At 45.4% G+C, this 13,143-nt stretch overlaps 1 protein-coding gene across 2 annotated transcripts in view; it reads right to left on the bottom strand.

Annotated features, from left to right (window-relative positions):
• The window catches only part of LOC135095434 (4-aminobutyrate aminotransferase, mitochondrial-like), a 40,285-nt gene that overhangs the window by 8,612 nt on the left and 18,530 nt on the right, over window positions 1-13,143 (bottom strand). For both annotated transcript variants that reach the window (XM_063996278.1, XM_063996286.1), the window contains exons 2-4: window positions 3,498-3,637; window positions 1,833-2,000; window positions 1,300-1,380 (exon numbers count right to left, since the gene is read on the bottom strand). In XM_063996278.1, the coding sequence (XP_063852348.1) occupies window positions 1,300-1,380; window positions 1,833-2,000; window positions 3,498-3,637 (389 nt within the window). The remainder of the gene's footprint in view (window positions 1-1,299; window positions 1,381-1,832; window positions 2,001-3,497; window positions 3,638-13,143) is intronic.

The raw sequence follows: 13,143 nt of genomic DNA, 5'->3' as shown, positions 1-13,143 counted from the left end.
CATCTGTGCCCTTAACTCGTCCTTGCTGCTAAAAATAATTATTCAATATTATCTCTCTCTCTCTCTCCTGAAAAATTCTATTAGTGAACCTTACCTTTGTCTGCCTCCCTGAATATGATTTGGTGAAGGTAGAGTGGCACATGAATGGAACACACTCAGCAATCAGGTAGTTAGTGCGAACCATTAGGGAGGTTGTGATAGGTAGCAATAGGTAGGCGTGTCTTATACAGGGAGTGCCACGTGTAAGTTTAATATCTTCTTGCACCTGCCTTTGTTTTCTTAGGATTTTAATATTCTCTTAAGAGTGACTGAACATTGGTAAATTAATAGGCAGATCTACAAAAAAGAGGAAGCCATCGGTTCTCAAATAGAGTGGTAGATGACTGTATGTGTTGAAACCTCCATCTTGAAAACGTTTACAGTCACACCCAAACTTCTCCAGAGGAACTCCATAGTAACTGTCATTAAAGTCTAGCTATGCACAGACGCGAACGCTTCAGAAAACCAAGTGCTCATCTCAAAGCAATCACAGAACGTTGATTTATCCATTCCCTTGTGATTTATGAGTATCCTCGCTAGTGTGTGTGTGTGTGTGTGTGTGTGTGTGTGCAAATAGCTTATATCGATCGCTTGGGACGCTTTACTACGTGGGTGTGTGGTGAAGGAGGTGGTGGTGGTGGTGGTGGTGGTGGTGGCGAGGAGCGAGGGGCGGTGAATGGGGTCAAGGCTTGAAATTCACTCTTTTGTGGCACGCTTCCTCTAGTGGCGCGCCTCTCCCCCCCCCCCCCCAACACAGAGAGAGAGAGAGAGAGAGAGAGAGAGAGAGAGAGAGAGAGAGAGAGAGAGAGAGAGAGAGAGAGAGAGAGAGAGAGAGAGAGAGAGAGAGAGAGTGTGTGTGTGTGTGTGTAACATCGATCACCCATGACAATATAATGCTACTGTCAGCCATGCAGGAGGGACATGGCCGCCTCTCCTCCACCCTTGTTGTTGTTGTTGTGGTGATGGTGGTGGTGGTTGTGGTGTAGCTGTTCCTGTTGTTGTTGCTGTTGTTATTGTTGATCAGCTGACCGAAGAAGAAGAAGGAGAAGGAGAAGAAGAAACGACACCACGTAGCAGCAGCTGAGGATGTATCTACCCGGCAGGAGAAAGAGAGGAAGACCTAATAGAAAGTTTCATGGAAGCAGTGAAGGTCATAGTTCTAGTGGGTGAGGCTGAAGAAGGCGCAGAAGGCCCAGCGCGTTGGAGAAGGGTGATCTGCTGTGGCGAAGAAGAGGAAGAGGGGTGGGGGGGGACACTTGCCTGTAGAAGGGAGGTACGGAGGTCCTCTGGCCACGTGGAACTCGGGAAGGAACCGAGGGCTGGTCTGTTGATGAAGACTTTCTGGAAACACGAAAAAAAGACGCGTATTGAGAACCGCTGCAAGAAAAATACAAATAGAAGCTTAAGGAGAAAGAGAGTTGCGATAGGGAGTTGGCAATTACATGACGAAAATAAAGGAGGAAAGATAGGAATGTGGAGTTGACATCAGTAATTGAAGGAGGGAAGATGGAAATGAGGAGTTTACATCACGAGAAAAAGTTTTACATCGCAAACAGAAGGAGGAAAGGTGGAAATTAAAAGTCCACATCACGAATAGAAGGAGGAAAGGTGAAAATTAAAACTTCATATCACAAATAGAAGGAGGAAAGGTGGAAATTAAAAGTCCACACCACTAATAGAAGGAGGAAAGGCGGAAATTAAAAGTCCACACCATGAATAGAAGGAAGACAGATAGAAATAAGGAGTCTACACCACGAAAGGAAGGGAAAATACAAGCAAGACGAGGCACGCACCACATTGCTGGGGTCTGAGAGGATGTTGAGCAGGTCTGGGTGGTTGTACCCCAGTGGGAGGGAGGAGATCTGCGTGAAGACGTCCAGCATCGTGTTCCCGTCGGCGTCCACCATGTAGTTCCCGAGGGAGCGCTCATAGTCCACGAACAGAGACACGGCTCCCGACTCCTGCAGGGGGGATGGACGGGGTTATGGGTGGCGAAGCTACTACGAAGCCATGTGATGTGATGGTTACGAGACGAGCGCTACATCTCCCGGTTGAAAAAGTGCTGTGAGCCGGGTATCGAACTTGCAGTGTTGAGATCACGAGTCGAGGCTTTTTACCGCAATGCCACTAGGGTTAAGGTGTGTTCAGAGCTCCCTTAGGCAACACACACACACACACACACACACACACACACACACACACACACACACACACACACACACACACACTTGGATAATGCTGATGAGGAGGTTAGGTTTAATTGTAGATTAGAACCATAGCAGTGCCTAACATTGGTGTAGTGTTTAGGTGCGTGTGGGTCTGAACATGCTTTCTCTGGATAATCTGTTACTATTGTCTTGCTATTGTGGATTAAGAGGGTTTTATTATTTTTCATTCTGTTATCCCTGGGCAGTCCCCTCTACAACTGAAAAAAATTGTACTACTTATAAGTCACCCATTAACAGCTTTGTGCCCAATAATTGTCATTCATCGTGGTACTTAAGTAGTCAGCATCTCTCTCTCTCTGTCACGTCACTCCTTCAAATTAGCGTAAGATAAAAGGAGTTTCTGACCTCCTTGTGATAGCAATGTAACACTTTTGTTTTCAAGTAGTATTCTATCCTGAACGCCCTCCTTGACTGATTAATCCTTGAGTACTATCGCTCCTCATAAACTCCTGACCTCCTCATGATATCAATGCAACACTCAGTACTTTTGTTTTCGAGTAGTATTCATTGTGGCTCTCTATCCTGAACGCCCTCCTTGACTGATTAACCGTTGATTACTGTTTCTCCTTCTCATAACCCACGGTACATTAACATCCCCTTTCACTGCGACAAGGATCAATTCACAGCACTAAGAAATATGTCTGAAATCTTTTTAAACACGTACAAGAAAGAGGTGGAAGAAAAGGAATAGATTTTGCAATTTCTGATCCGTATAACGTTTGCAGGTGGCTGAAGAATAAGAGGGAACGTATCAGGGTGGTTAGCGACAGAGAGATGTGTCACGTACCAGGGAAAGGGTTACCGGACGTGACAACCAAAAGTAAAAAGTGTTGCACCTTCTCACCTTAATATGATGGTCTTGTACTGAGTTTAGGTTATAACATGAAAAGATTACACTCACAGCAAAATGCACCATCAATTATTTAGCATTTTTTACAAGTAGTATAATGTTTAATCAGTGAAACTCCCTGGCGTCACTAAAGCAAAGTAACAATTATCATTAGGAATTAAAGGCCAGTTTTCTGAGACGCTTTGCTCTTCCATCACGACTATTTTCAAAGGTCACACAGAAGATTTTCCGGGTTCTTACGGGTGCTTCTCCTGTTAATAATGTACAAATTTATTTTAGTCTGTCACCGGAGCCGTAAAAACACCTTACAAACCCGTACAACATCAATTAGAGCCTTTTGAAGGGGTTAAGGGCACCATGGACTCGCTTCCCGTCGTTACCTGTATCGCGTTGAGCTCCTTCAGGTGCTGCTTTGTGGCGGGACCCGGCACGCTGGTGAGGACCTTGGGCGCCGTCGGTTCATTGGCGATTAGAGGGGCAGTAGCTTCCTTTGCCGCCGTCTGCTGCCCTCGCACGCCGCCTGCAGGGAAGGGACATCGTGTTGAGGCATGACAGATTTAAAAGGAGAAAGAAAGACACGTCCTTCAGTTTGTTTCACTATATAGAAGAGTCAACGAGTTAAAACTTGTTATATTTAGAAAGAGTTGTGGTTTGACAGATTTAAAAAGGAGAGGGAAAGAGGCGTCATTCAGTATATTTCCTTATTTGTAAGGCAAAAAGTAACGGATACAATCCTAATAAAGTTAATTTTTGAAAAGGAGAGAGAGAGAGAGAGAGAGAGAGAGAGAGAGAGAGAGAGAGAGAGAGAGAGAGAGAGAGAGAGAGAGAGAGAGACTCCACGTAAGTTTATTTCATTACATACAGGAGAAGAGACAAGGGGTAATGGTTTGTAAGACTTAAAAGCAGAGAGGAAGAGACACCATATAGCTCATTTCTTTATTTATACTGCAAAAGTTACAGAGTTCATTGCTGGATTGTTCTAAGGTGTTAGCTTTACTAGTACATACAATATTATAGCCTGTAGGAAGAAAAAAAGTCTAGTAAAAGATAAATACGTTTAGTTAGGTTAGATTAGGCTAGGTTATGCTAGATTAAACCTGAGGATCCTTCGTGTGTGTGTGTGTGTGTGTGTGTGTGTGTGTCCTTCATTTCAAAATTGTTACGCCTTCTATATCAATTAATATCCCTATCTCCACTATAATTATCACAGCCACTAACAGTCCTGGAGTAGGAACGTGTTAGCTGCCTGGGAGGGGGATGGATCGGTGTCTCGAATCTTATCTCAATGCCACGGTTCTCAAGTGTTTGCTTCGCTCCACTGTGTCAATGCCGTCCTGCTGACGTGACCCGTGGGAAGTCAGATGTTTTGTAGATGCATAAAATGAAGAATAATACGCGAGGAAAAAAAAAGAGAAAAGAGAAAGAAGGGAAATAAACACACACACGCCAGCTTATCCCCAAAAGACACACCAGACTAGACGTTCACGTAAGTCAAACAGATCAAGCAAGTTATCATGTTATTCAGTGTTTGCCAATTCCCTTTTCGTAAGTGTGTATATTCTCTGCTGCTCTCGCCCCGCCGCTGCCTACCACCACTAGGAACTTCGAGACAAGGCCTGCCACGCTCCTCAGCCACAAGGTCAGTGTGATGAAGGGCAATCAGGACGCGCTGTATCTGCCTTTTTTCTCCAGGTGCTCGCCGCGTGCGATTTTCACACGGTAGGGCGGTAAGGGAGGGACAGGTTAATGAACGATTAGTGTGGTCAGGTGTGGTGGTGACTGTAGTGGTGGTGAGGTTTACGTTAGTGGAGTGGATGGGGAGGGGAGATCTGTGTGGTGACTGTAGTGGTAGTGAGGTTTACGTTAGTGGAGTGGATGGGGAGGGAAGATCTGTGTGGTGAGGTGTGGTGGTGACTGTAGTGGTGGTGAGGTTTACGTTAGTGGAGTGGATGGGGAGGGGAGATCTGTGTGGTGACTGTAGTGGTAGTGAGGTTTACGTTAGTGGAGTGGATGGGGAAGGAAGTTTTTTTTTAATTGTTTCCTGCGAATAAAGAAAAGTCTAGAATTTATATTTTGTGGCCTTTGATCAATTTCTTATGTTGAGAAGTAAAGAAAGGCCGGATGATTTCAGGAAAGGTTAATTTATTAGGAGTGGCTACAAAACTCTCTCATGGCTGCCCTACGTGAGTTTCGCGAACCCGTGTGTAATCAAAACCATCATCATCAAATGAATTACTAATTAGCAACAGCAGGAATACCAACACCTCTCTTACGTCACTCCTTCAGATTAATGTAAGATAAAGGGTTTCTGATCCCTGTGATAGCAATACAACACTCAGTACTTTTATTTTCAACATAACGGCTGCGGATTAAGGGTTCGTTCACTGCATGCTAACCCTTTACGTTGTGCGTGAAGTATTGCTCTGACACTACTCGTATATTTACTCACAACATACGGGTTATATTTATCCTTAACATACACCAGTTACTTCTTGATATCCTCAGACGTGGAAAAGATTGTTATGAATACACTTACTCGTATACATTTCCCCAATCTTGTGCCTCGACTTTCCTTTGAGTTTTCTGGTGTACTGTAGACGGTAACACTACGGTTCCTTCCCTCCCCTCCCCCGCCGGCCTCCACCAGTACACCCCAGCGCTCAGATGTGGAGTGTTCACATTTACGGACATGTTCCACGTACATGAATCACGGTCAGCTGCACGGCGCCACGTACATCACGGGTAGAAGGATGCTGCAGTCCTCTTAATTAACTGAATAAATCGTGCGGATAGTTTATCTGTAACCTCACTTAATATTGAGGTTGATATTTTGGCTTGAAGTTTGCAGCTATCTTTTTAATGGCGCCGATTTTGTGTGAGTATGATTGATTAAGGTGAATATTCTACAGTCTCGCCATCCGAGGTAGATCCATCGCCAGCATCATTACCCCACACACTCCTCGTCTCCCCTAGACACGGCCACACCACCACAGTGTCACCCATTACAAGCATATCCTCCTTCGCTGCATCCATAAACCTTCTCAGCTCTTCCTCTTTCCTGCCGGGTAGACCCAGCTCCAGCATCCTTCTAACACACTCCTCGTCTCCCTTGACACGCCCACACCATCTCATTCACTTCATTGCATCCATAAACCCTCCTGGCTACATTTCCAGCCTCCTCCTCCTCCTACATTTCTCAGTCTCTCCTGACACGCCCACACTACAGTCTCTCCTCCTGACACGCCCACACCACCTCAGCTTCATGTCTCTACCTTCACACTGACGTAGTACATGCATTGGGCTCTGATGTACCCCGATCTCGTTTAGCATTGAAAGGTTAACGGGAGGATGGGGAAGGGTCTGCTATGAGGGAGTGAGCGGCTACCTGCGTGTTCCCGTGCCGTGCCGTGCTCCCGTGTCCCCGTGCAGGTCTTTGCGTTTATGTGCGTCTGTTCAGCGCGTGACTAGGCTGGCGGCAGGTGGCGCGGCGCCCAGACAGGCTTGGCACAGACACGGCTTCCTGTTTGTTGTGGCTGTGGTGTGTGTGTGTGTGTGTGTGTGTGTGTTTTCAAGTGAGTTTGTGTTATATTTAGGGTAATGTTGCGTGTTTGTACTTAAATTTGGCATATGTGGTCTCTCTCTCTCTCTCTCTCTCTCTCTCTCTCTCTCTCTCTCTCTCTCTCTCTCTCTCTCTCTCTCTCTCTCTCTTTCTCTTGCTTTTCCTTTATTTATTCGACATTTTCTTTGCAGTTTAATCTCCCCTCCCCACCCTTTCTCTCTCCCTCTCTCCCTCTCTCTGCATCTAAGTGTCTAACAATTTACGTTCTCTCCCTTTCTCTTTCTTTCTTTCTTTCTTTCTTTTTCTTTCTTTCTTTCTTTCCTTCTTTCTCTCATTTCCTTCGAAGTCAAGCCACGGAATACGAAATGATGGTTCTTTGTTGTGACTTTTCTCCAAGATTCGCGGCAGAGGGAGGGGGGAGGGGTGGGAGAGGGGGAGGGGGGAGGGGGCTACGTTGCGGAGGAGTTAGCGAGGCGGGGGGGGGGTGGTGGAGTTTGGAGAGGGAGGTGGAATGGGATAAGGGGGTGAAGGAAGGGGAGATAAATGGTTAGTTTGGGGAGGAGGAGGAGGGGGGAGGAGGAGGAGGAGGAATGCAAAATATGGACAGGATCCGGGGAAGAGAGGCATTTGAAAGATGGATGCGCAGAGGGAGAGAATGGCGAAGTGGATGAGGTGGGGTGGAGGATGGAATGCTATTAAAAAGTGGATGAGAGAAGAGAAAGGATAGGGAAGTGGAGGAGAGGAGGTGAGGTGGAGGGGTGAGAAGGAGAGCTGGGGAGATTAGGAGCGGTGTGGATGAATGTGGAGAAATGGAAGGATGGGGAGATTAAGAATGGTAGGCTGGTGGATGGAGAGGAGAGTTGGAGGGATGGAGGGGTGAAGTAGAGAGAGGTGGAGGAATAAAAAATAGCGTAGGAACTAAATAACGTAGGGTAAGGATGCTGGGAGGATGCTGAAGGAGAAAGACAAGAGAAAAAAAAGTGTAGAAGTGGAAGAGTGGAGAGATGGAGGAATCAAGCGGAGGGGCGTGGCTGTGAGGGGAAGAACAACACTTGTCTTGGGGAATCAATAAAGGCGCTACTCCTTAGTGATATGCCTGGCCACCAACCTTCCCCTCACACACACACACACACACACACACACACACACACACACACACACACACACACACACACACACACACACGAGGGGACAGAAGGTACAACACTTATACAACTGTGCTTAGTAATACTCGTGGCTAGCAACCTTCCCGTCACACACACACACACACACACACACACACACACACGAGAGAGAGAGAGAGAGAGAGAGAGAGAGAGAGAGAGAGAGAGAGAGAGAGAGAGAGAGAGAGAGAGAGAGAGAAAGGGTGGTGGTTATGGTGCTTACAAGTGTTAGAAGTAACATCAGTTGAAAATTGACAGGTTAGAGAAGGAAGAGGAAGAGAAGGAAGAGGAGGAAAAGAAAGAAGAGGAGGAAAGGGAGGAAAACTTTGGTATGGAGCAATAAGCCAATAGCTGTAATGAAGCGGTGAAAGAGAATGTGAAGAAGAGAGGAGGAAGAGGAGGAGGAAGAGGAGGAGGAGGAGGAGGAGGAGGAGGAGGAAGTCAGCGTAACAATGACACGAGGCAGAAGTGACCGTGAAAGTAACCAGACTAGAGAGAGAGAGAGAGAGAGAGAGAGAGAGAGAGAGAGAGAGAGAGAGAGAGAGAGAGAGAGAGAGAGAGAGAGAGAGATGCAGATGAAGACAAGCCTTAGACTCAGCAGCTGGTGAAGAGGAATATGAGAGGAGAGAGCAAGGCTTGTAAAGAAGACAGGAAGATGCCCCTTGTTTCTCTCCTCCTTCTCCTCCTCCAGATCCATCTCCCTCTCCCCCCATGCCGCCCCACAGGGAAGGAGAGGCTGGAATTAAAATCTTTGCTCCCTTCGCGGCTCAGCGTGACTTAGTTATTGCCACTCGCCTGAGATTCGATCGAGTCTGCGTGTCGTGTTGCGGTGAAAACACTGGATCGATGCGGCTGGAGACGGTGAGCTGGGGGAGGAAGGGCGAGAGGGAGAGGAAGGGCGTGAGGCAGAGGAAGGGGGTGAGGAAGAGCAAAGGAGAGGTTCGTGATTCCATATGCGTGTGTGCGTGCGTGTGTCTGCATCAGGTGGGGCAGTCGAGAGAGTAATGTAAAACACCACTAAGTGTCGTGGGCGGCCAGCCAGCCAGTGCCGTGTTAAAGGCGTGATGTCGGGCGAGCCAGACAGACACATGCAGGCAGACTCACTGCCGGATATCTCTCCCCCTCTCCCCCTCTCCCAGCCTCACCAATCACCTGACTGATATGGCTCCTGCCGCTGACCACCAGTTAAGGCCTCCCCATTGAGTCAGCATAGCCTTCATCACGTGTGTCTCGCAAGGCCAGACAAACAGATACAGTGACAGGGTTTGCTTGGCCGTCCCGCAACCCCTCCCAGTAACAGCGGCGCCGCAACGTGCTTCCCCAGCCTCGCCGCCTGTGTACCATTGCCCGAGTGCCGAGGGAAATTGAGGCGCTGCTCCTCACGGCCTCTGCTTTATGGGGCAAGGGAATCCTGCAGCCATGGAAGGATGGTTCTCTTTGCTTAATGTATTCGTGTATTTTGTGAAGCTTGGTTGAATCTACGAGTACCTGTACAATTAATTTAACTGGTCAACGTATGTAATTGTAAGAGTTTGATAAAGTAATAGCGATATTTAACAACATAACATACGGACATAAGAAAATAAAGGAAGCTGCAAGAAGCCATTAGGCCTACACGTATACAGGAACAGGTTAAGGCTGAGGAATAAAAAAAGAAAGAAGGAAAGTTTTGGATAAATGTATTGTCCTTAATGAGCCACACAGCTGACGTGCAGGAAAAGGACCTGGGGACAGAACACACGAGACAGGAACAGGTGGGAGGAGCTACCGAGAAACAGCGACCCATAATGAGGAGAGGGATGAGGATAGGAAAGAAAGGAAAAAAAAAAAAAAGTTAATGAAAATGGAGGAGAAAACAGGAAATTATAAGAAGACAAGAACATACGAGAAGCTGCAAGGAGCCATCAGACCTGCACGCGTACAGAAACAGGTTAAGACTGAAGACAAAGAAGGAGGGGGGAAAGCTTGGGATAAATGATTAATGACTCACAAATCTGACTCGAAAGTAACAAAGTAACAACAGAATACACAACCAGAACATACGAGAATCTGCAAGGAGACATCAGACCTGCACGTACACAGAAACAGGTTAAGACTGAAGACAAAGAAGGAGGGGGAAAGCTTGGGATAAATTAATAATGACTCACAAATCAGACACGAAAGGAACACAAAGGAACAACAGAATACACAACTAGAACATAAGGAAGCTGCAACAAGCCATGAGACCCACACGCACATTAAAACTGGTCAATAAGCAAGACAAAGAAGAAAAGTCGTAAGTGACCTTAATGACCCACGGAGCTGAGTCACGCGGGGCCGCAGCGTCTCAGCCAAGTGGCGGGTATTGGACGAGAGCCACGGGGGGACAGAAATACCTCGGGGTACACCTTCATACATCCCTGAGTACGTGAGTGTCAGGGTCGTCGAGGCAACACGTGCGGCTGCTCACCTTCCCGCACATGCTACCACTGCTATTGGTACTCAGGGAGGCGAAGGCGAGGCAGCAGTGGCAGGAGTGTGTGCTGTATGATGCATGACGTGTAGGTAGGCTGTGACATAAAAGCAGCATGAAAACAAGAGAGAAGATGCAAGAGGTCATCAACCCTACACGTGCCAGTCTTTTGTGCAAAAAATGCTTACCTAAACGTGCAAAAAATAAGGGAAACTGCAAGAAGTCATCAGACCTACACGTGGCAGTCCTTGTACAAAACATGCCTGCCTATTTTCACGCACCATTCCCGTCCATAAATTTGTGTTATCTTCTTGATTCTGTTGACGCGGCATTAACAACCTGATTCCTGAGTCTGCTCCGTTCATCTTCCCCCTCTGTCTGAGAACCGGTAACTCTATTTGAGAGTCAGATCTGGGGGAGACTTCTTTATTAATAAGAGGGGGGGGAGGTTTCTTATTAATGCAATTATATGTATTAAGGAACCCAAACAGGGACACACACACAAAAGTAAAAAAAAAAACGACGTTAACGAAAAGTCCTTTGCCTTCGTACGCACGGTCATAACAAACCGTACTCATACCGTGCAGTGAAAGAAACAAACTTCGTACCATAATAACAACGAACCGTAACCGTACTTTTAACGTACTTACACTCGTACTGTACTATGAACATTAAAAAAGAAAGAAAAAGAAAGGTTTTCTATACATTTTTTTCTTTCCTATTACCTAAAAAGCTGATTTATTTCTGTTTACGTGTTGTTATTTTTTCAAACAGGTAATTTTTTCCACCGGGAGCAGTCAGGGTTAAGAGTATAAATATAAGTATGAGTGATTGGTGCTTTGTTTGGGTCGCCCGTGTGGGAATCCCGGCCCGATATGTATACTAGATAAATAGACTTTGTTTGAGGTTAGAGACCAGGATGTGAGGGAATGCTTATTTTATTGACTCCGTTGCCTTTGAAAACAAGAACCATACTCTGAAACACTTCTACGCTACACTATCACATCTTTCAAAAGGCTCTATATAGTTAGTTGAAGTAACACTAGTTTTTAAGGGTTTTTATGGCTCCAAGGCCAGATTAACAAGATTTCTACAATATTAACAGGAGAAACCTTTGGAAACAAGTGTGGTGAGAGAGCAAAATGTTTCGGAGTAAGGGGCTCAGCATATTCTACGTCAGGTACATCGCGTGTTCTCGGCGTGGCTTGTGTTGACTGGCTAGCACGCGAGCCTCTGACGCCACGCTGATCTGTCCACATCACTCACGCTATCTTCTTTCATTTCTTTCTATTTATAGCCTCGTTTTCTATATTGCTTTTCTTCAGTGCTGAATATACGCCGATCTGCATACATAACTCACGCAACCTTTTTTCATTTAATTCCAGTCTATATATAGGCTCGTTAATGAATGAATTTGGTGTCGTCTGCAAATTTATAAGGAATGTTAAGATACTGAGTGAAAAAAAAAATACACTTAAAAAGATGGAAAAAAAAAATCATGGTTCTCATTGGTGTTTTCTCCTGTGATGATGCGAGATTCCTGTTGTACTACGTCATAGAGAGAAAACGGTGAAGTGTTTGAAAATTTACTCTTGCTTGTTTGTTTTATTAAGATTCTGTGGTCGTGTGCTGAACTGTTTTCCTTAGAAGAACCATATTGAAAGGCCACAAAATAATTATTCGGGTTCTTTTACGGTTATTTTCCCGGTTGGTGATGCAGAATGCTCGTCAAACTACGAGTATCTATCACCAGAATCACACACATATACACACACATACACACACACACACCCTTACCCTTGAACACCCCTGTAACATCTACACCAGGGGCTCATTGGTGGCTTCAGGGGTCCGTGAAGGTCAGAGAGAAATTCTACATCTATATTCACTGTGTTTTTGTATGAAGTTGTTTGTTTGTTTAATTTGCACGATATTATTGTATTTAGTTATAGGTATAGAGTGACCATTTTCTTTTTTTTTTTCATGAAAGAGAGAAAATGTGTTAGTTAAGACTGTTTATGTACATGTCTTATACTGTAATATGTAAGAAGATGGTTCATAACTTTCCCCAGACGCTCCAGCAGAGGTCTTTTGTTTAAGGTTACGCAGCTCTGCACTGGGGCGTGTAGGAAGAAGGCGCGGATAGAAAGTCGCTGAAAATGTTGAAGAATATTGTTGAAGACGACAAAGGCAGAGCATCTAAGAACATCTCGGGAGGGTTTGGGGATGGAGTGGGTTCTCAGTAGGGAGAATCGCGCTTAAAGAAACACCGTGGCAGCAAACCCCAGCATTCCTGAGCCGGGGACGCCAGCGAGCGGAGAATGTGGTGAGCCGTAAAATCCAAAGCGTCGCTGGCTAACGTTTAACTCGCGCCAGTAACGACCTCTGAGAACTGCACCCTCAAACGTTTGGGTTCCTTTCCTCGACTATCTTTAACAAGCTCCAGTGGAAGTTGTGGGAGTTTTTAAGGATGCTTTCATGATTCTGGTAATAGTTTAATGAGCATTCTTCTTCTTCACTAATTGAAAAACAACTGTAAGGGTGCTTTCATGATTCTGGTGATAGTATAAGGAATATTCTTCTTCACAAATTGAAAAAAAAAGAAAAGTATATGAACCTGACTAACTAGAGTTTTCAAGAGTGTTTTCATAACGTGTAAGTCTTCAAGGGTGTTTTAATGATTCCACTGATAGTTTAAGGAGCAATCTTCTTCACAAAAAAAAAAAAAAAAATAAATAAATAAAAAGTAAGCATAATAACCCGACTAGTCAGAGTTTTCAAGTGTGCTTTCATGATTCTGGTGATAGTTTAAGGAATATTCTTCTTCACAAATTGAAAAAAAAAAGGTATAA

Source organism: Scylla paramamosain, chromosome 3 (genome assembly GCF_035594125.1).
Source record: "Scylla paramamosain isolate STU-SP2022 chromosome 3, ASM3559412v1, whole genome shotgun sequence".
In the NCBI taxonomy this organism is placed as follows: domain Eukaryota; kingdom Metazoa; phylum Arthropoda; class Malacostraca; order Decapoda; family Portunidae; genus Scylla; species Scylla paramamosain.
Note: the sequence above shows the minus strand (reverse complement) of the source record. Positions and strands in the feature narration are given on the sequence as shown.